The 23,370-nt window shown below is 40.9% G+C and overlaps 2 protein-coding genes across 2 annotated transcripts in view; one reads left to right on the top strand and one right to left on the bottom strand.

The window, feature by feature from the left end:
- Positions 1–3,534: 3,534 nt before the first annotated feature.
- Ahcy (adenosylhomocysteinase) lies at positions 3,535–12,142 on the bottom strand. The gene is made up of 6 exons (XM_045761121.2): positions 12,025–12,142; positions 10,318–10,490; positions 9,683–9,853; positions 7,475–7,663; positions 7,003–7,218; positions 3,535–4,953 (listed from the first exon to the last, which is right to left on the bottom strand). The coding sequence occupies exons 1-6, from the start codon at positions 12,050–12,052 to the stop codon at positions 4,426–4,428; spliced, it is 1,305 nt and encodes a 434-aa protein (XP_045617077.1). The 5' UTR covers positions 12,053–12,142; the 3' UTR covers positions 3,535–4,425.
- A 7,152-nt stretch (positions 12,143–19,294) lies between these two features.
- The window catches only part of LOC123769814 (glutaminyl-peptide cyclotransferase), a 15,059-nt gene continuing 10,983 nt past the window's right edge, over positions 19,295–23,370 (top strand). The window contains 1 exon segment of the mRNA XM_045761122.2: positions 19,295–19,499. Coding sequence (XP_045617078.2) covers positions 19,383–19,499 — 117 coding nt within the window. The 5' untranslated portion in view covers positions 19,295–19,382.

The raw sequence follows: 23,370 nt of genomic DNA, 5'->3' as shown, positions 1-23,370 counted from the left end.
ATGCTTTGGCATAAGAATAAAGGAAACTGGAAAGATTTTTGGCCCATGAGGCAGCTCCTATTTATAACTACCCAACACACACACATTCATGTACAGTACTTATGTCTAAGGTATGCTTGAAGCAACCCAGCCATCCCATGTCTATTTTGTTACCTGGGGGTGTACCTAGCCTGTATTTATCCACATCCACCTGTTTATGGTCATATTAAATTTTGCATTTGTCAGAGACAAATTCGTCATAATAATTCTCGTCAAGGACAGGATACATGTTTTTAGGCTTATCGAGGACTTAACGGAGCGCCGCCCTGCTCCTTATTGTCCAAGTTGCATTGTCCCTCTTACAGTCGTACATATCCTGACTTCCAGGATGAGCGTGTGTCTTGCTTTCCGACCGTCCCTCGCGGTCACTTGTCCCTCGATAGAATTCTTGGTGAATCGTATACTTTTGATATCGTTCGCCTTATGCGTTTCTGTTCTCGTATTGGCATCCTTGGTGATGTTTAGTGCCCTCTGATTATTTTGCGCATTTGATGGTGCTACATAGCCTTCCCAGTTTGGTGCTTTCTTTTGATAATTACTTAGGCCTATCAAGGGGCACCCAGGCCAACTGCTGACTTTTTTGAGGTTGCAACAGTTGCCTAACTCCTGGGTACTAATATAGGCGGACAAAAGCATCAGGTGAAGGGGGAAATATATCCTGCCTGGGGAGTGAAACCAGGTACAGTACTTCAATTGTCAGTCGAGGACTTGTACCACTGTGCTGTAGCATATCCTAAATTATTTACTTATACTACTTTAGAAAAACAAAAATTCTTGAATGTCTAAATTGTGAAATTAGAATGTGATGCAGATAATCATCGACAATGTTTCAGTCCATCCTGGACCATTAGCAACTCATCATGACTGGATAATTGTCCAGGATGGACCGAAATGTCACCAGTCCATTTTTCAGGTTGGATTGGGTATCGTCATAAGAGATCTCATTTTTGGTTGCAAAATTTATATTTCAAATTGGAACATTAATTTCTAAAGATTTCGACTACAAAAACAATACAGTACTGTAATTAGTTATATGTATTGTATAATTAATAATTTCCAGTCTGGTGCAGGAAGTCTGTACACTGTACTTACTTATCAAGGCCCACAGGCCAACTACTGACTTCCCTCAGGATGCAACCCACAACAGTTGCCTAACTCCCAGGTATATAAAAAAAAATCTGACTTTTAGGGATGCCAGGTGCATCATAGCATAAACAATATTTGCCTTTATCATAAGTGGCTGTGTATCAAATGTTCACTTGCATGATGGTGTCGGAGTGCACACTACTGTACTTGTGTGTTTGATGATTGTAAAGTATCTAATATTTGTATTTTCTATCATATAAAGTTCACTGATTTTTAAATTAAACTGTGCTAAGTCGGCACAAAACATCACATTAAATTCTCAACAAATACAATTCCAACAGTTTACATTTAATATAGCATTTCTGAACTGAAATTCACATTGAGCAAAGTGCATAAAAAGTGTGGATGTAATGGTTAGCATGTGATGAGTGTCCACTATGCAATAAATTTATTTAAAAATATTAAATCACTATATTAAAGTTTGAGAGGAGTAACTGAACACCAGTCTGGTGTAGTCAATGATCTTTTCTATTTGTTTTACATGCCAATCTGTTATTTTTGCAGCTTCATGTGTCCATTCTCTTTATAGCTATTGGAGTAAAGTTAGAATTTTTTAAATTTTCAGATTTAAATTTCGTTATAGGCTTTTCCTCCAGTTTGAAACAATAGCAGAAAACTATTTATTTTTCGTAAGTGTTGTGTATGCTTGAAATATAACACGCCTGGAATAGCACTCAGAATCTGTGATTTATAAAGTACTGTGCTGTATTTTAATATAGATTCAAGACTGATTATTTTGCATTATTAGCCTAATAAGTATTTTCATCTGAATTTACCAGAGGGCCAGCATCTTTATAGTGTCCTCCCTGTCCAGCTCCTCGTTGCCGTGAGGGGGCTTCGTGGGCGGCTGCTGGAGTGTGATGCTTCTTGGGACAGTCCTCTTCACTTTTGTAGCCTTGTGCTCCTGCTGCTGTCTCTAATTGTGCTGGACGACTTTTCCTTCCGTTTCGTTTTTCTCCCCCCCCACCCCCTCTTCTCCTTTCTCATTGTCATTCCCCGCCGACCTTTTGCCCGCTTTGATTCTTCTTTTATTTTGACGTCTGGGTGTTTGGGGAGGAATATTCTTGCACCCGAAGAACTGTAGTACCCAACATCCCGAGTGAGGGGACCCTTTTATTGTCAATCCTCCTTTAGTCACTGAACCCGATCTCGACGGATTGACGGTTCTTAAGGTGGCATTTGTGGGGCATATACTCACGATGCACCTCTGGGGGGCCCCCGGCAAGATCGGCAACATGTCTCTTGTTGGGTGTCCTGCCTCTAATTGTGGCTCCATGGTAGGTGTGGGGACACATTCGTGAATGAGTCTTTCCTAGTTTTTATGTCAGATAATGTTCCTCTTGTACCTTCTCAGGCTCGTGGGGTGGGCGACCAAGCCCCTGAATCGGACTGTGTTGGAAGACCAGGCTCTGTAGCCCCCGACCTTGCTCCTCCTTTGACCCTCCTGGCTACTCTCCTCAGCTCCCCTCCCTCCTCTGAGGTAGGGTCGAGTTCACAGCCCCCCAGTGACCACCTCGTCCCCTGGCACACCTGTCTCATTGTGACTACTGTGCCTTTTAACCCCCCCCCTCACTCTGGGGGTTCTCCACACCATCCCCGCCACAGCCGCACTCGCATGATCCCTTCCCATACTAATACAACGCCTTGTTTGGTCCCGCTACATGGGCTAAGTACTTTGATCTCCACCATTTGGATTCTACTACTCCTGATGATTTCTTCCTCCATAAACACCTTGTTGATTTGGTAGATGCCTCTTACTTTTAACCCCACCAGTTACAGTACGCATGTCGTCGCTGCTGCTTCTCAGGATGCAGCTACTCAGCCGCTTTGTCCTGCATTTGGGAGACCCCCTGTTCGGGTCTCCAAAAACACTTAAATGCCAGTGTTGGCACTGTTCTCCTCCCACACCATGTTGCAACTGGTTCAACATTCTTGTTGAATGTTCAAATTTCCAGGACGAGGCAAAGCTTGCTTTCCGATTGTCCCTCGATAGAGTTCTTGGTAAATCAGATACTTTTGACATCTTTTGCCTTAAGCATTCCTTCTTGTATTGGCATCCTTTGTGATATTTAGTGCCCTCTGATTATTCTGCACATTTGGTGCTACATAGCCTTCCCGGTTTGGTGCTTTTTGAAAATTACCTACTTTGAAAACTAGGAGAGGCTAGCCCCACAATATCTATATATAGGTCAATTACCAAGGTTCAAAATGTTCTAAATATTAATAGTCTCTTTAATATTTGTACTGTTGCAGTCCCACTGAATGTTTCCTAAATACATTTCAAACTCAATTTGTTATTTAATGTATTAAATATTTTGAATGTTAATGATGGACAAGGAAACAACATAGTAGGGATGTGAATTTAAATATTTTTGACTGGTATAAACATGAAACCAGAAATAAGGAAGCATCACAGTGGATGTATTTCGCCTCAAATTACTGGCAAATTGAATCGTACATACCAGTATAAACAAACATACATTCTCAAAATAATCTGGACTTGGTGAACTGACTCATACCTGTATTATGGACTAGGACATTAGCAGAGATATGGTGCTCAGTCGTATGTGGGAGGGTCAGTGAATATGAATGATCATGCACACAAAATAGGTGTTTAGAATTTCAGTGTTACCAGCCTTTTCAAAAGATTAAGTAGAAAAGTACATATAGAAAAGGTACCATAAAGGCCCACAAAGGAATAGGATACACACAAGTTTAGATACCAGGGCATTTAGTTAGACCACTGCACTATGAACATTACAAAGACTAAATAAACACGCAGGTTATGCTTAATGCAAATACAATTGTCAGCTGGCACTTAAATAGTTTGTACTGTTTTTAAGAATAAGTTGATTATAGCACTTTATAATTAAATTATTATAAAATTAAGTAAACAAATGCATTATGAATCTAGACAAACTGCACGTTTTAAAAAGGATAAAAATAATTATATAAATTATATATTTTGTAGAAAATTCCCACACTTAATACATTCATCACTCATATGCAACAATGCAATGCTGTTCTCTCTGCATAACCACTTTATATACAATTACTGGATAATTTATTCCAATTTTCCCAAGTAAATATTAAACTTTTAATTTATCACTTATCAGAATTGAATTCTGCATAAAATACTTTTCAAAATTTAAAATCTGACAGCATCAAGTGATTAATGACTAGAAGAGAACAAACATTTCACTGAAAGGGGCAAGAGACCATGCTTAGTTTATTGTACTCTTAATATCTGTAATGATCAGGCTTGAACGGTCCTTCAACTGGAAGTCCCAAATATTCGGACTGAGTTGCGTTAAGTTTTGTTAACTTTACTCCTAAGTGGTCAAGGTGAAGTCTTGCGACCTCTTCATCCAGCTTCTTGGGCAAGAAATGAACACCAATTGGATATTGTCCAGGCTTGGTCCACAGTTCAATTTGTGCAAGGACCTGGTTAGTAAATGAGTTTGACATCACAAAAGATGGATGGCCCATGGCACAGCCTAGATTCACCAAGCGCCCCTCTGCAAGCAGAATCACATGGTTGCCAGACTTCAGGAGGTAACGATCAACCTGAGGTTTGATGTTTATCTTCTCTACACAATTCTCGTCCAACCACTTTACATCAATTTCAATATCGAAATGGCCAATGTTACAGACTATAGAGTCGTCCTTCATTGCCATGAAGTGCTCTGCAGCAATAATGTCACGGCAACCTGTGGTTGTCACAAAGATGGAGGCTCCCTGCTTCACAGCATCATCCATAGTTGTAACCTGCATCGTTAAAATGATAAAATCAGCATTGATAAAGAACCAATAGGTGGGCAACAAATAAGTTACATGAATTACCTGTGCAAGCTCTTAAATAAGAGAATGAACAATTTGACATGCTATATTTTTCATTCTTCACCACCCATCGAGACAAAAATGAGTTATAAATTATGTATAAAACAGGCAGAAGCTCTCGTCACTTCAGCCAATGGTAAATAAAGTAATTATCAAAAGAAGGTACCAAGCTGGGAAGACCATGTATGTAGAACTATCAGTTGCTGGATATACAAAAGGCACTAAATATTATTTAGGATGCCAATACAACATCAAAAGCACACAAGGTCAGCAATATTAAAGGAACAGGTATTGAATTCACCAAGGATTCTATCAAGGGATAAATTAAAATTACCTTGAAGGACATTATGGAAGGAACACACAATAGTTCTAAAAATGGAACATTTGTTTGAGGATCAAAAGGAACATTTCAGACAACAGAGCAGTACTTCATTAAGTGTCCATCGAGTTAAGTGTGTATGGCCAATATATAACCAAACCCAAGCTGTTTTCAGTCATTATTTTGCTGGAACAAAAGTGGACATCTTCAAAAAGCATTTAGATAAGTGCTTGCAAATGCTAGATCAACCGGGTTGTAGGAAATATGTAGATCTGCATGCCACTTCAAACAGCCTGTTGACCACGTTATCGCAAGTCAACCTTGGCCCCAGGCCGAGCTCGGGGAGTAGAACTGCTCCCAGAACCCCATCAAGGTAAGGTATGGTGGTAAAAGAAAAGCCAAGAAAATAGGTTACCTTTAAGAGTGTGCAGTTAACTAACACCAAACCAATGACCCCTGCCAAAGTCACAGATTGAGGAAGGAATGGATAAAAATCTGAACAAGGCTCCAATTGTTATGCAATTACCTCTTGTGCTCCAATTTCATGCAATTTCCCCCCCCCCCTCATTAACTATTTTAGGTATGTGCACCTCAATGAAGTACTTTTAAATAGGGCTGGCAGGTATAAATGCACCAAAAACAATGGACAAAATGTTCACCATTTTGGAAATAAACCAGTTACCAAGTCAGCCAGTAAACACGTGGTGAACCTTTGCATATAAGAGTAACTTGTGGCAGAACATATTTGGCTTCAGACTACCAAACTACACATACCAAAGGTACAAGATACACATCCCAGTACATGCTGTATACATCACTTACAGAAAATGCTTTAATGCATCTAAGTGAGATTTTTTGTAAAGACAAGTGCACAAGACACCCGTTTACCCTTAAACTGCACAAAGCATACATATATATGCGACAGGCCAAAACACACTTTAAAATTTACCAAAACTTTACCAAATGTTTTGTGCATAATCTACTAGGCAAATGCTCCAACTTTGTCTAAATGATCAACAACGTAACTTGAAAAACAAGAAAATAAATTATAAAATTGAATACCGAGCTTCAAAAATATAATTAAATTGTTCATTTGGTGGTGTTATGTTCTCAGAGTAGCATAAATTCAGTATAGGTTTTCAGTTTAGTTTATGTATTTTTTTTTTTTTTTTACAGTAAAGTCAATATGGAATTGAAATATGCACCAAATTTAGTAAAAAAAAATGACAACTAACATACTTACTCATTCTTATTTGTGTTATGTATTACTCAGCAATGTTATAAAGGCACTAGGTGCATATCCACTTTGTGGACACTACTACTATTCTTTGTGTCAGACAGGGGCTTGCACATCTCTATTACTGCATTATCCATCAGTTCCAGTTTCTCCTTATCAACAAGATATTCTTTTATAAAAAATTTGTCTAAAATCAATGTCTTAAAACATGTTTATGAAAGTTTTTAGACACTGAAGCCAATAAATTGGAGACTTGTTTAACATTTTTAAGCAATTTGAATATTTTCACTTTCTGGCCCCTTATGCAGAGCAGTTTAAGGGTTAAGAGACTAGTACCATTAAAGCTCCCATTAATTAAAACTATTAATGGACAAAAATATGGTAATTACTATATCCTTACTTCATAACTATACAATCTTACCTGGTAACCTTCACAAGCAGCTTGCAAGGCATTGATGGGATCAATCTCTGTGATTAGAACTCTAGCACCAAATGCACGGAGAGACTGCGCTGAACCTTTACCAACATCACCGTAACCAGCCACAACACAAGTTTTTCCAGCTAACATGATATCAGTTGCTCTCTTTATGCCATCGGTTAAGGACTCGCGGCATCCGTACAGGTTGTCAAACTTGCTCTGTAAGAAAAAATTTGAGAGAATAAAAAGACATTCAGAAGATCTTGCACATTTTCCCATGAACACTAGTATTTTTTCTACTACCGTGTTATTTTATACATTGATTTAATTATTAAGTATTTTGTTACAGCTTAGAGAATAAACACCTATGACAATCAATGAAAACCTTCTCCAGCTCTATATTGGAGGAGTGTGTGCCTGAAGAATGTTTGCATGCTTCCAAAACTAATGTTAAAAACAATATGCATTCTCTCACCTTCGTGACTGAATCATTAACATTGAAGGCTGGAACCTTCAGCTTGCCCTCGCGCATCATTTTGAACAAGTTATGTACACCTGTAGTAGTCTCTTCTGAAAGGCCCTTAATGTCAGCCAGCATATTGGGGTACTTCTCGTGAACAAGATTGGTCAGGTCACCTCCATCATCAAGAATCATGTTCAGAGGCTGCCAAGTTAATAAAAGACTTAGAAACTGATCACCCAGACTTAAAATATGATAGAAGGAAGCAGTAAACCTATTAAAGTCATGGAGCAACTAATAACGTCTCACTACAGTTCAATGTGTGCAAATAAAATTAGAAAGATTAAGGTGGCAATCATTAATGCATTTATAAAACATACATTAGACAATACATTGGTGTATTCATAGTTATACAATGGATATTACAAAAGCCATTAATATGCAATGACTTTCTGCAGGGAGGGAGTGTGTTTTTAAATGAGATTGGTATGATACCTAGGCTTATCATAATTCTAATGAGTGATCTGAAAGGTAAAGCGAGAATAGAGCCAAAGAATAACAAGGGGGCAGGTATGGTGTACCAGGAATGAGTAATAAAGAAAATATTAAAAGATTTTACAATTTAAAGTTCTGTATTACCACAACCAGTACATTTTATCATAAGGATATTCATGAATATGCATGGAAACATTACAATGGTTCAGAAAATGGGCTTGCTGATAACAGTGCACTTAAACTGATAAGTAAACAGCTATGTTAAGTTCCCAATATAAATTTACGAGATTCTGCCCATAAAACTAATTACTGTACCAAGATTTGGTATTTATTTCAATTATTGCCAAAGGTCTAAAAATATAAATTTGTTTTACTTTAGTTAAATTGTTAGGACATTACTACATTTCAATCCTATTTTGCATATTTTATTAGAAATAGGCATCTACCAATTTAAGAACATCTTTTCCAGTTTATGAATTTAAAAAAAATATGAAAAGTTAAACATTTGTAAAATGCTTTGACAAGGCTTAACAATAAACTTGAGATAATACCTAACACATTATCAGGTAATTTATTGCACAAATATGCATAAAATTATAAAAAAATTAAATTTAGATTATAAAAAAATATTTTTAAGAACTTTACTCTGGCCATACATAGACCAATTCATAAATTTTAAAATTCAACAAAAATCCATACTAAAAATTTATGTACGCCAATCCCAAAGTACTAAATTCAACGTTTTCTCCCTACACGTGCTATCGGATTTTTTTGTATTTCTAATAGAGTATGTATATATTTATCATAGAAGATTAAAGGACTATTTAGCGAGCAGATTAAAAAATCAAGCTTTTAACACCAACATTCAGAACTGTTCGCCCATACCCAACTAAACGATTCAGGCACCTCAAGACCCTGCTTAGCATTTGCAGAACAAAAAGAGCTCTGACAATAGATTATGTATGACTGCTGAATGTACAAATGTTAATGAACATTTCATAATTTATTTTTCAACAAAATATGGAGACGTGTCTAATCGCTGTAAAAAGAAAATATTTTTCATGCTTGTCCGGCAGGTACTTTACAAGGCATTGAAAACTCAATGACCTCTGGATGGCCCCGTTACTTTAATGCCCCCCCCCCTCTCCGAGAAGCTATGCTTATACTAAGCTCCCCTCCCCCAAAAGAGAATTTTGGGAATTTCAAGACTGATGACATATGTGCAATTTACCTACTTAAAATTATTCGTTAGATTAAGGACCTGCCCGAAACGCTGCGCATACTAGTGGCTTTACAAGATCATAAATACCATGCTATGTATTCTCACAAACCCAATGTACCTTCTTGTATATAAATAAATAAATAAATAAATAAATAAAGTTAGTCATCAAAACATTTACTGTTGAAGTACAGGCGAGTCATTTGCATCAGAAATAACCAAGATGTATGTTTAAGAGGGTTATGAAGGAGACGACCAGTTTTTAGTACCACAATTTAAGATGACAATTTTGAAGGGTTGGAGTGTAACAGTAAAAAACAAAAACGTTAACGTCTAGGCACTTCAACCAAGGCTGCCTCATTTTTGTCTTTTTCCACGAGGGCAACTCCAACCACCTTCAGCAAATAGTGTTAGGTCAGCCATACCTTGCAAAACCCAAACTTCATGGAAGAAAATTAGGATGTTAAAATGCAATAATAAAAAGATTCGGGAAACATTTACAAGCTCACTTTTCCATCTGGGAAGATGAGTGTTTGCTCTATACACCAGATGTATTCTTCATCAGTTTCTCCCTTCCATGCATACACTGGTACACCAGACTTGGCGATGGCTGCCGCAGCATGGTCCTGGGTGCTGAAGATATTGCATGATGACCACTGTACTTCTGCCCCAAGCTCAGTCTGGTAAAACAAGTTTACAATTTCAGATTTTCACATAAGCTTTGTGCATAAAATTATTCCGGGAACATAATGCAACATGTATTTAAGTACTATACAAAGATCAAAGCAAAATCTTCAATGGATTGCCAAAACAGCAGACTTCTGCTCAAACAGAAGGTGGGAAGAGGCTACAGAAGTAATCCATTGTTATACCTATTATCTGTTGTAATAATAATAAAAATGAATGTCCAGTGGGGGGGGGGGGGAAGACACTTATTCACTGAATTAAAATCAACAATACTAAAAAAAAAAACTATGCAGAAATCCAAGTTTTCCTAGAGAATCTTTAAAATTTGTACATAAACACTTGCAACAAAAAATATTTTGGTATAAATCACAGTAATAATTGGAGAACAATATGTAGCTTACTGCATTTTAAAGAAAGTAATGTTCCTACAATATGAAGCAAAACCTAAAATACTCACAAGTGTCTCAATAAGAACAGCAGTCTGAATGGTCATGTGTAGACATCCAGCCACTCGTGCACCCTTCAGTGGCTTCTCGGTCCCATACTTCTTACGTAGACTCATCAGCCCTGGCATCTCTTTCTCGGCCATAACAATTTCCTTGCGACCAAAATCGGCAAGGTTGATGTCAGCTGAAATTACAGTTTTAACATTAGTTAAGCAGTAGTGAGCAATTAATTGAAAATATTTGCAGTTTTCTTATTGCTATTGCCAGGCCGAGCCGAGCCGAGCCGTGCCACGCAGGCGGGGCCGAGCCGAGCCACGCAGGCGGGGCCGAGCCGAGCCACGCAGGCGGGGCAGAGCCGAGCCGTGCCACGCAGGCGGGGCAGAGCCGAGCCCCACAGGCGGGGCAGAGCCGAGCCGAGCCGTGCCACGCAGCTAAAGCCGAGCCGAGCCGTGCCACGCAGGCAGAGCTGAACCGAGCCGTGCCACGCAGGCAGAGCCGAGCCGTGCCGTGCCACGCAGGCAGAGCCGAGCCGTGCCACGCAGGCAGAGCCGAGCCGAGCCGTGCCACGCAGGCAGAGCCGAGCCGAGCCACGCAGGCAGAGCCAAGCCGAGCCGTGCCACGCAGGCAGAGCCGAGCCGAGCCACGCAGGCAGGGCCGAGCCGTGCCACGCAGGCAGGGCCGAGCCGTGCCACGCAGGCAGGGCCGAGCCGTGCCACGCAGGCAGAGCCGAGCCGAGCCGTGCCATGCAGGCAGAGCCAAGCCGTGCCACGCAGGCTGAGCCGAGCCGAGCCGTGCCACGCAGGCAGAGCCGAGCCACGCAGGCAGAGCCGAGTTGTGCCACGCAGGCAGAGCCGAGCCGTGCCACGCAGGCAGAGCCGAGCCGTGCCACGCAGGCAGAGCCGAGCCGTGCCACGCAGGCAGAGCCGTGCCGTGCCACGCAGGCAGAGCCGAGCCGAGCCGTGCCACGCAGGCAGAGCCGAGCCGAGCCGTGCTACGCAGGCAGAGCCGAGCCATGCCACGCAGGCAGAGCCGAGCCGTGCCACGCAGGCAGAGCCGAGCCGTGCCACGCAGGCAGAGCCGTGCCGTGCCACGCAGGCAGAGCCGTGCCGTGCCACGCAGGCAGAGCCGTGCCGTGCCACGCAGGCAGAGCCGAGCCGTGCCACGCAGGCAGAGCCGAGCCGTGCCACGCAGGCAGAGCCGAGCCGTGCCACGCAGGCAGAGCCGAGCCGTGCCACGCAGGCAGAGCCGAGCCGTGCCACGCAGGCAGAGCCGAGCCGTGCCACGCAGGCAGAGCCGAGCCGTGCCACGCAGGCTGAGCCGAGCCGTGCAACACAGGCAGAGCCACACCACACCGTGCCACACAGGTAAACTACACAGTCAGCCAGACCAATGCTATAACCAGCTCATGTGTTTACCACCTTCACACACAACCTCCTCATTCACTTCCAAACACAAACACGGTGCCATTTACCACACAAATAACTTAATGAAACAACCCGCATCAAAAGCGAGGTTAATTTTTATATATACAACTTTTTTTTTTTACATTCTCGTAAAGCCACAAGCACGCATAGCGGTTCGGGCAGGTCCTTAATCCTCATTTTTACCAGGCCAATCCTGGTAACACAAGTGTGGCCTACACGCACAAACACCACCCCGTAGGTCACGGCTTTCTCGCCACATACACTAAACACATGACACATCAGCAGGTTACCCACCAACTTTGTAAGGTGGCTTGGCCGTCATGGTGAGCGTGGCAGGAGGGACGAGCAGCGTAGTGTTCTCCAGCACGACTGAACGGTATCAAGGACCGCCGCGCGCGCCGCCCCGCCTTATATACCCGCCTTCACCCCCCTCTACCCCCACCCTAACAGCCAAGGCATTTTCCAAATTCAAAATCGAAACAAAACATGACACTAAATATAATAATAAAACTTCTTCCTCTATATAAATTGCTTTTATACATATATGTTCTTCACCATTCTACAATAAAACAATATATTTTATCAGTATAATCCTATTTTTTTAGTCATATAACGTGGCATTAATTACGGAATGTGTTGTTGTCAGACTTTATTTATTCAATATTTTCACACATTTTTACCATGAAAATATAATTAAATGATTTATAATAACATTATTTACTTTTTTAAATTAAAAAATAATATTGAGGAAAAACTCTCATAATTTCTATATATGCTTGATAACGCTTACACGATCGACAGAGAGGTTACCACATACATGTTTTTCTCCCATACGCTCGCCTATTTATACTCGCCTACTTGTGCTTGCGGGAGGCTTCCTCTATATAATCTTTGCGGGGGTCCTTGGGGGGGACCTTTGACAAGCCGCCGGCATCCTGTCCTCATCGAGACCCCTAGTATTAATGGTCCTCAGCTAAATTCAGGTAAATCACATAGGCGGGCCGCGGGACATATCCCACGCGACTTATGAGTGGTGGAACCAGACGTTCACCATTCTGCATTAATTAGTCTCTCAAGTCTATGGCATTAGACTCACAACCCATTGGACCCATTGGTTAGATTCTTGGGCAGGTCCAGATTTTCACCTATACCATATAGATGTATTTGCGGGGGATGAATCGCGGCTCTTGGATTCTTTTAACTCTTAATCTTCGAACTTCGGACGATATGAGGAAAAAAAAAAGAACTATAAGAGCTGGGATATGACGACTATAGGAGCTGGGCTTTGTGAAGGATCGGTGCCCAACTACTTTTCATTGTTTTTTGTTTATATATGTACAAGAATTCTTACATTCTTGAACAGTAACTAGCACACATAGCGTTTCGGGTAGGTCCTTAATTCTAATATTCCCCGTAAGACCCGGGGAATAGTTTAACAACCAGGTACCCATTTCACTGTTGGGTAAACAGAAGCTACAGTTAAGGATTGGCACCCAGTAAATCCTCCCGGCCAGGATACGAACCCAGGCCAAAGGGCTCGCGAAACGTCAAGCTTACCACTTACACCACGGGGACTGCATATGGTTCATCGGGAATCAAACTAATGACCCTACAAGAAGCGAAGGCCATCGTTGTATCTATCAGCACATCCTAAATTGGAATGAAGCAGTGCTCTTTTTAATGTGCCTTCTTTTTCAGTTGTTATTCATCTTTCTAGAATGATTCTAATTTATCTAATATGTTTTTGGATTCGTTTGAGCGTGTGTTATGAGCACATCATGGGCGCCTCTATATCCAATCTTAAGACAAATGTAAGATTACGGAGAGATCCGTGAATTCAAGGACAATTCTATAACCAATGTTCTAGCAATGCATAAATATTTCATTCAAAATGAACTGCTACCAGATATTTTAGCCAAATATCCCCAGTTTACAAACTGTAGGTAGTAACTGAGTGACTGTAACCTATCCACCGCTGTCCACTGGATGGGGGGCCGTGTGCAGGGCAAACATATCAACTAGCTCTATGTGGAGAGCTATACACTAGCTCTCCACATAGAGCTAGTGTATAGCTCTCCACATTGTCAGTTGCTTAATTTAGAAACTGCACTTGTGGTCGATCTCGAACCCATTTATGATGTGACGACTTATACTGAATTTTGTAACTAGCTCATCAAGACTGTAACTTGCTTAGCTAAATGAATTGTGGGGTTCAGTCCCTGAGCCCATTATGTAGCCTCTGTAACCCTTTCCACTACCGCCCACAAGATGGGTATGGGGTGCATAATAAATGAACTAAACTAAACCTTGGAGGCGTCCTTCAGCCCCGAGGAGACAGTGGGTAGAGGGTAGGACGAGTGTTCAGTCTACCTTTTTGGTACATACTGGTGGGTAATGCGATTACGTTACGTTATAAACAGACGACGTCCGACCTCTGTTAGCAGGCTGATAGCTTACTCAAGGTAAGCCTGGAACACGACGCACCAGTCGGTTAACAACCTCCAGGTACCCAAATTACTGCAGAGTGAACAGGTGCGAACAATTAGCAGTCCCTCAGTGAGGCGAGCACCGGCAGAAACCCATTATGACCCCTTCGGAACTCACGTCCAATTGGGAAATAACGTAATAACGCATTCCTGTGGCCTGTAGAACAAAAGCCAGATGCCTACCGTTAACTGAAGGCTTCTATCTATACGGCTTTGATGGAGACAGGAAGCCGGCAGTTTGTCAAAGGTCCCGTCATTGTTCCTGATAATTTTTTCCAACTGGATTTTGAACTGAAGTACAATGTTTTGGCGTTTACCTCTTCGGCAGGTAGGTATTGCCATCCAACCAGTGAAGAAAAAAGCCTCTCATATGCCTTGTCTTTCATCATGGCTACCTGAAGCCACAGGAATCTTCCAAGACCCACTAACTCGGCGTCGGACTTTGTTTCTGCCGGATTAACGAACCGAAAACGGAAAAATATATCAACTTCTTCGACCCCAGACGAAGAGGATTGACGCGCCAGGCGTCATGTATATGCGGACCGTTGAAGAGGAATGCCTGAAGACAATATCGAGACCTAAATGGTAAAATCGCAACACATATTCCGGCGATTTCCAGGCAGAGCAGTAGAGTGTCCAGATGTCCGCTAGCCTTCAAGGGTGTACCTGGAACCTTCCTTGAAATATACAATACAATACAATACAATTTTATTTAGGTAAGGTACATACATACAATAAATATTTACAAGGATTGTTTAACTTATAGGTATAGCTAGTACATACAATGCCTAAAGCCACTATTACGCAAAGCGTTTCGGGCATGTTCAAATATACTTCACTAACATATATATGTTAGTGAAGACAGAAGAAACCCATGACTGCTAATAAAAGACCCGTTTTCTTCTACTAACGAGAGGGAGAGAAAACGGTATGACTCAGATTAGACAACAACCCATTACCACACTTATGTTTGAAAAAGGTGAAGAGAACGAATTAACAAGGAGAATTCGCGCAATGATATCACATTATCTAGTCCGATTACTCTGCTTACCATACAAATACCTATTATTACACACGTTGCCATAGCTTTTAATGCTGTATCTTTTATGTCTTTGGGCATTTTTTCAGTTCTTCTAAATCTAAAGTAATCTCTTTAATCTGTATGTTTTTAATAACTACATTAAATGTTTCAAATTCATTTAAATTCAAATTCGATGTATAAAGTCATGTTTTCAGAATCCAACATGGGATGGAATCCACACAAATTTTATACAAACGTTTTTGTCATTGGCAAAATCACATTCCATTAAATATTACAAGCTACTTCAGACATTAAGTGTGATGGCTTATTTAAAGACTGCAAAGCACTTTTAGTCACAAAATATCACTTCACCACGTTGATGTGTACACTTAGGTACACATCAACGATACCCTATTCCGTATGAGGGATTACAGAGTTGATTAAATTGACAACTGAGGCAGTGGTAACCCATTCGTATCACTCTCTCTTACCACTGATAACATATCCCACTGATACATACCAACCTCTGAGATAACACGGCCTTTCATCACAGCCTAACCACAACACTATATTTACGCCTTAACGTGCTGACGTCTTGCTATGGTTCCGTTACCTTGTGTTCCCTGAGTGAAGCAACGTTCACTTGACGTTGATCTTGTGTTGACTTTATTTTGATCCTGTATTGGCTTAACGTTGACCCCTGTTGATTTAACATTGATCCTTTTTAATTTAATGTCGATCCAATATTGATTTAATTTTGATCCTGTGTTGACTTAACGTTGACCCTTTGCTCATTTAACATTGATCCTGTGATCCAAATTTATTGAAAGAAACTGTACCCATTTTGTTTCTTCCATCACCGGGGATCGAACCCGGATCCTAGGATTACGAGTACAGAGCGCTGTCTACTTAGCTACCAGGACCCTTAAATGTGTTGATCCTGTGTTTTCCCCTAGCCCCTAGCCACAGGCTAGTTAATATAAATTATAACCCTGTTGAAGCCCCTAGCCACAGGCTAGGGGCTTCAACAGGGCAGTGAAGGGAACAGTGATATATCTGGCTGCTGCAACCTGTCCTCTCACCTTATACGTCTCATTTGCAACGGAATCAACTCATCCGTTAAAATGCGACGTATTAGTAAACATTAAAGCTCTGTAATATTGACGTTTTCTTTGCATCGGCCTCGTGGGCTGATTGGTGTCATACAGTTCTAAACAGATACCATTTAAATTTTTTTAAATTTTGCCCCGAGGGGCGAGTTTATTGGGCAGCGCCACTCATCTTGTGAGTGAACATACCGCCATAGCAGAATGTACAACACTCCCCAATAGGAAGAAAACCCGCTGGGTTGTTCATCCTGTCACTTGTACCCAGACACAGCTGGGACTTGCTTAACTGTCTCAAGTGAACAGCTCCTCAAACAAGAAGATTAACATTTATCAACCCTTAAAAGCTTACGTTATCTTGCGGGTGCAAAATGGGGAAATCTTTTAAGAACAGTATCAATATTTGACAATAGTGTTTTCCTAACTCAAACAATGTGGGGTTTATTATTCTACACATATTCCTAATGTCTCTCAGGTGTTCACATTCACGTAGATAGTGGTCAAGGCGGTGTCCATCACTCTCACCACAGATTCTGCAACTTCGCTGATCAACTGTTGTTTCCATTCCAAATCTCCATGGATATTTGTATCCAAGACGGATTCTCGCTATTACAGATTCTCTCCTCTCGTCGTCCTCCTCTTCGGCCATACTGATTGGGATTGCCAGCTGCAACCATGTTGTACCATCGTACAGATTCACTGGTTTGTGCTTCTATCCTCCTTTCCTCAGTTACCTTGTCACGGTGATGTTGCCTGATAATACCTCTAATTTGTAGTTGAGTCTTGGGTATGAAGTATTCAATATGGTCTCCTTCAGCGCCTTCAGCAGCCAGCACATCTGCTCGTTCATTCCCACATATTCCAACATGGGAGGGGATCCACAGAAACTTGATGACTCTTCCCTGATTGGTAAGTACTCTCACAGCTCTCTTGATTTCAGCGACTATTGCAAGATTTTCTGCCTGATTTTTACTTAGGCTTTGCAGTGCTGCTTTTGAATCGGTGCAAATCACTGCACCATTAGTGTTCCGTTCAAGAAACCATTTTTACGCAGTGACAAAATGAGACACTAGTATTTACCTGAATTTACCTGAGGGCCACTAACACTTGTGACCTCGACGAGGACAGGAAGCCGGCGGCTTGTCAAAGGTCCACCCATTTGCCCCTGATGATTTTTTTCTAGTTGATTTTAATATTCAACAGTTTTAACATTTACGGCTTTTGCGGGTAGGCGGTTCCATACCTTAAGGATCAAAGCTTGGGCTGATCTTTAATTTGATTCTTTGATTGGAAGGTTTAGTTTAGTTCATTTATTATGCATCCCATACCCATCTTGTGGGCGGTAGTGGAAGGGTTACAGAGGCACATAATGGGCTCAGGGACTGGAGGGATTCTAATTGATAATGTAAATTCTCATACCCATCCGGTGGGTGGAGATGGACCCCCATTCCCATCTGTAAGTGGTAATAGGCTCCCCCAATACCTATCTTGTGAGTGGTTCGATAAAGAATGGTTAATGTTATAATTTATATTAAATATATACAGAAAAGTACAAATATAATTGCATTTAACCTAGAAGTCAACAACACCGTTAGAATGATCGTACGTCTGGCATTGATCACACATTATTGCTAATTTGTTGAATTTATTTATTTATTGACAAATGAATCTTAAACCATTAAAACTGTTCATAAAATAATACTAAAGTAGCTAATCAAATTTATAAAGAATAATATTAACGAAACATTTATTAGACTTACTTTAAATACATAAGAAATTTTCTTTAATCAGTAACTGTCATCTTTTCTCTCAGCTGATAACTAGGGAAATACGCCGAACGTGAGACAAGCTCTAGGGATATTTTTAAGGGCGGGAAGTACAAATTTGTAGCAGCCGCAGGAACAGCAGCAGCAGCGGTAAACAGTAACAGCACTACCAAACAATATTGCCAGTAGAAGCAGCAACAACAAAAATGACATAAGCAGCAACAACGACAATAGCAGTAACAGCAACAATAACAATAGCAGTAACAACAACAAAAGTAGTAGCAACAACAATATTAGTAGTAGTAGTAACAACAACAGTAGCCGTAGGAACAACAATAGTATCAGCAATAACAACAAAAGTAGCAGCAGAAGCAGTAGCAGCAGGAACAACAATAGTAGCAGCAGGAAACACAACAATAGAAGCAGCAGCAACAGCAACGATAGTAGCAGCAACAGAAGAAGCAGAAAGAACAACAGTAGCTGCAGAACAACAATAGTATCAGCAGCAAAACCAATAATTGCGGCATCAACACCAGTAGCAGTAGCAACAACACCAGTAGCAACAACAACAACAGTACACTGAGAAAACAAATATTTGACTATGTGGTGGCGTAGGGCGGTATCTGGGGGAATACCGAGCACATAGGTTTGAATCCTTACCACGGCTCCTGTGGATTTTCTCAACAACAACAATAGCAGCAGGAACAACAATATAAGCAGCAAAAATAACAGTAGTAGAAGCAACGACAACAGTAATAATAGAAGCAACGACAACAGTAATAGTATAGAAGCAACGACAACAGTAACAGTAGGAAACAGTAACAAGAACAGCAGGAACAACAACATTAGAAGAAACAACAACAACAGTAGCAGCAGGAACAACAACAACAGTGGGCATTAACAACAATAGTAGTAACATTAAAGTAAGCTCCCTGGTGGGGTAAAACAGACATTTCTGCGGTCCCTATAGCGTGGAGAAGCTGACAAAAGCCATTAACAACAGTAGCAACAACAGGAACAATAACAGTAGCAACAACAGGAACACTAACAATAGCAACAAGAGGAATAATACCAGTAATAACATTATAGAACAAGAACATTAGCCGTAACAAAAACAGGGAAAATCTGGTTGCATGGCGGGGGTAAAAAGAGACACGTTTTGGTCCCTATCGTGAGAGGTTGCCAGAGGCACCGTCACAAGGGAAGGAGGAGCGCCAGTAACAGCTGTGACCAGACAGCTGTAAACATTGTCCAGGGGGGAAATTTTCGCAGGATGGATCCCAAGTGCCCAGGATTCTTCTTCCTCCTCTACGCTTTCCTTCTTTTCCACTCCACTCTCGCAGAGGAGAAATGTGACAAGAGGAGCCCAAGCGTTTGGTACACAGCGAAGGCAAGTTAAATTTCCTAATTTTTCGATAAAAAAACTACATCCGGAATAGTGAATTTAACGTTTTATTGTTTTGCTAAAATGATTTAATTCCACTCGCAAAGTGCTTTTGAAGTTTTAATGTAATTATAAATATTTTAAGTATGACTAGTTTCATTTTGAACATTTTGTGTGCCTTAGAAAGTTTTATATTAATGGTAAATGTAAGATTTCACAATAAATTTTCTTTTTACCGAATATTGAAACACATTTGTCGTGTTTATCTGTAAACTTACGTGTTACATAAGTTTGAAACTGGGTTACAAAACTGTAATTTCCTAACATATTGGCTGGTGAGAGGGGGCATGGGACCTGCCCCCCCCCCCCACTCCGGCTCCACCATAGTGGGAAAACCGAGTTTGTACTCACTGTATTTGTGCGTCCCTTGAGGGACTTGAAGTAGAGGAGGGTGGAAATAGCCTAAGCTACTCTATCCCTTTGAGATGTATTTTAGTGTCTAGATACACATACTTGACTTAGGGAAAACTATTTGGGGTAGACTGTTGATGCGTTACTACGGTGGACTTCATAAATTGTCAAGATAATTATTGGCACATGGGTCCAAACTACATGTTGACTACCACTGTCGAACCCAAACTCACTTTTTTTTAGGGCAGCGGAGAGAGATGGTGGGTTTGGGTTCGATATAGGCGAGTGGTGAAGGGTTATGTTCCATGTATAAACTATATTAAACTAAGTTATATGTAATGCACAAATTATGAAAGTTGCTAGTTGCATATAAATATTGAACGTGGGCGTGCAATATATGCCAATATATTTGATATACATGTCGAAATTTATTACCACCCTTTTGTCGTATATAGTTTATATTAGTTCTGAACTAAAGTATATTTTCTGATTGGACATTTAAGCTATTGTGGTAGCCTTAACCCTCCAGACCTGACACCCAACACCAAACCCAGTATATTCTAGTGTATATAAAGCTTCTAGATGTAGGTATATCACAGGGATTTATTTATATGAAAACTACGTATACTTGCGTGGCCATAATGGCTGATATATAAAGGCAAAAACATAAAGGTACAAATGTAGGTGACTACGCTGTAAAAACAGGTTTGCCTTGTCGGGAGGCGAGTCAGAGAATACAAACGTTATGTCCTGAATTTGATAGTTGCTACTCACTGGTGGGTACAACGACGACCTCGCTTCTTGCAGGGTCGAGGTTCCATCCTTGATGGTCCAAGTGGTTGGGTACCGTTTCTTCTCTCCATACCGTCGTTATTTTTTTTTTGGGGGGGGGGGGGATATTCCTGCGCGGGCCCTAAGCCTCTGGCTGGCCCACTAAGTGTTGCTTGTTTGTTTTACTTGGGCGGGGTATGAGTATTTGACTCGTATGGTCGCTTCAGTAAGATTTTGCCATGTGTGTTTAACAACTTCTGCTCTGTTGAATCTAAGTTGAAATCTTAATGAGTTTGTAACTGTGCACTGTGTTAATGTTCCAGTGGTCTGTCGGGCATTTCTCCACAGTGCTGACATTTCCTCTCATTTTCCGGAACCTGTAAGCCTATTTCCCATGCACATGGATATCCAAGCCTGATGCGATGTGAGTGTACTTGTTGCTCTACTGTTGCCTTTCATCAAATTAAGTGGTTCGTAGTTGGTTCGTGAGTTGGTACCAACCCGCAGATCCTGATGTTGCAACTGCTGTGTTGTGGTCACTGTACATCTTTTGCATTGCTCTGTTTCGTCCAGATACCCCAAGCGCTTCACAGTCTGTTGGATTTAGGCTAAAGTCTAAATCTAATATTGCTATCTGTAGTTGAGTATTGCAAGAAAAGGATAGGCGAAGTAAAGTAAAAGGACAGCGAAATTCCTGTGGATTCCATCTCTCGTTGAAATACGATTAACGAGGTGGCTGAGTTGGCTACATATGCCACAAGACTAAAAGTTGAAATAGACTGTTTTAATAATTAAGCAAATTGAAAGCAAATAAGAAATTGAGGCGTGACTTTAATTTTAGTCAATGAACTAAATTAACAAAACGGGGAATACCGAAGCAGAAAATTTGTTAGAATTAGTTAATTGCTTCCTTAAACAACATTAAAGAGTCAACACAGAAAATAATATTTTAGACTTGGTGTTATTAACAGGTCGACACTAGTAAATGATATCGAAATAGACCAGTGATCACAAGGAAATCACATTTAACACATTTATCACATGCAATAGTTGTGCATGAAAAATTAAGGTGCCAATGCTATGCATCTCCGAAAAGGTGATATAAATGGACTAGGTTAATTCTTTGGAAGGATAAATTGGACAGAACTAAACATGGGAGGACAGTTTTGGAACGTGACGTGACCCTGGCGGTAAGTAACGTGACGGGATATGTAGATTCAAATTATAACTTGTTTAAAAATACTTATATTCTTAGCAAAGCCGAGGATTGTGTTCTATAAGTTGATTAGACCGAATAATGACCCCAAAATAGATCTAAAGAAACATGTATGTAAATAGACCCCCATGGATCTAAAGAACCTTGTATAGAAAAAAAAAGCTTGGCTGATTCTCCTGATGGTTCCCTTTCCTTCATTTAATATTCACCCCATACCCATCCTGTGGGCGATAGTGGAAAGGGTTAGAGCTCAGGGACCTAACTCACATGAGCTCAGGGACTTAACCCCAAAATTCATTTGGCTAAGCAAGTTAATCTTGATAACTTAGTTATAAAATGTAATGTATATTGTTGCATAAAAGACCAACCACAAGTAGTCTCAAAGCTAAGTAACGTACATATGTAGATACTCATAATTTTTTTCTTGCACACCGCCCCCCATCCATTACTACCTACAGTTAGCAAACTGGGAATATTTGGCTAAAATGTCTCTTAGATCATTTTGAATGTGTTGTGGGCGGTTGGTGTTGCTGGAGACTGGTACACCCACAGTCACCTGTATTCTTACCCACGAGATAATGCTACTATCACGCCACGCTCTCACACTCCACCTCGGCCACTTCCTCCATTTCTTACATCTACACCGTTTTCCAACCCCATCCCCCCCCCCCCAGAGCGACCATCAGCCTCGCGCCTGGCCTCACTCAATATAAAATTTCCCACAATGGCGAGCACATGTTGGAATAGGAGAAAATAGACCACAACCTACAATTTGTGAGAAAGTCTTAACAAATTCTGATGGAGATCTAGGATTCTAGGGAGGTGGTTCTAGAAAGAAACCGTCAGCTGAGTATCACAAAGAAACCTTGTGCGAGGAGCCTATGCTACGCTTTCCTATTTTAGAATATTTTTAAATACATAGATGGTGAAATACTAAAGAAATTGTTCACGGCGTTTGAGAGACCAAAGTTGGAATATGCAGTGGTTGTATGATGCCCCATTTCTTAAACACAACAAAAAACTGGAAAAGGTGCAAAGACGTGCAACTAAATGTCTTTCGGAACTGAAAGACAAGAGCTACGTGGAGAGGTTGAGCACTAAATATGCCAAAACTACAAGACAGAAGAAATAGGCGATATGATCACTACGTACAAAATAGTAACGTTTAGTTTAGTTCATTTATTATGCACCCCATACCCATCTTGTGGGCGGTAGTGGAAAGGGTTACAGAGGCACATAATGGGCTCAGGGACTGAACCCCACAATTCATTTAGCTAAGCAAGTTACATTGACAGTTTACATTTGGTCATGTCTACATCGGCAGATAATGAAATTCCCAGAGATACTTGCAACAGAGTCTAAGCCGAGCAGCAGTAACGTCTAGAAGTCTGCTGATTTTATTGGATGATCCATAGATGTGTGGCTCCTCTTGCATAATAGTATGATAGATGGAATTACTGGTGTCAATTTCACTTTGCC

This window comes from Procambarus clarkii, chromosome 45, assembly GCF_040958095.1.
Source record: "Procambarus clarkii isolate CNS0578487 chromosome 45, FALCON_Pclarkii_2.0, whole genome shotgun sequence".
NCBI classification, from domain to species: Eukaryota; Metazoa; Arthropoda; class Malacostraca; order Decapoda; family Cambaridae; genus Procambarus; species Procambarus clarkii.
The sequence above is the reverse complement of the archived record's forward strand: the minus strand, read 5'-3'. Positions and strand labels throughout refer to the sequence as shown.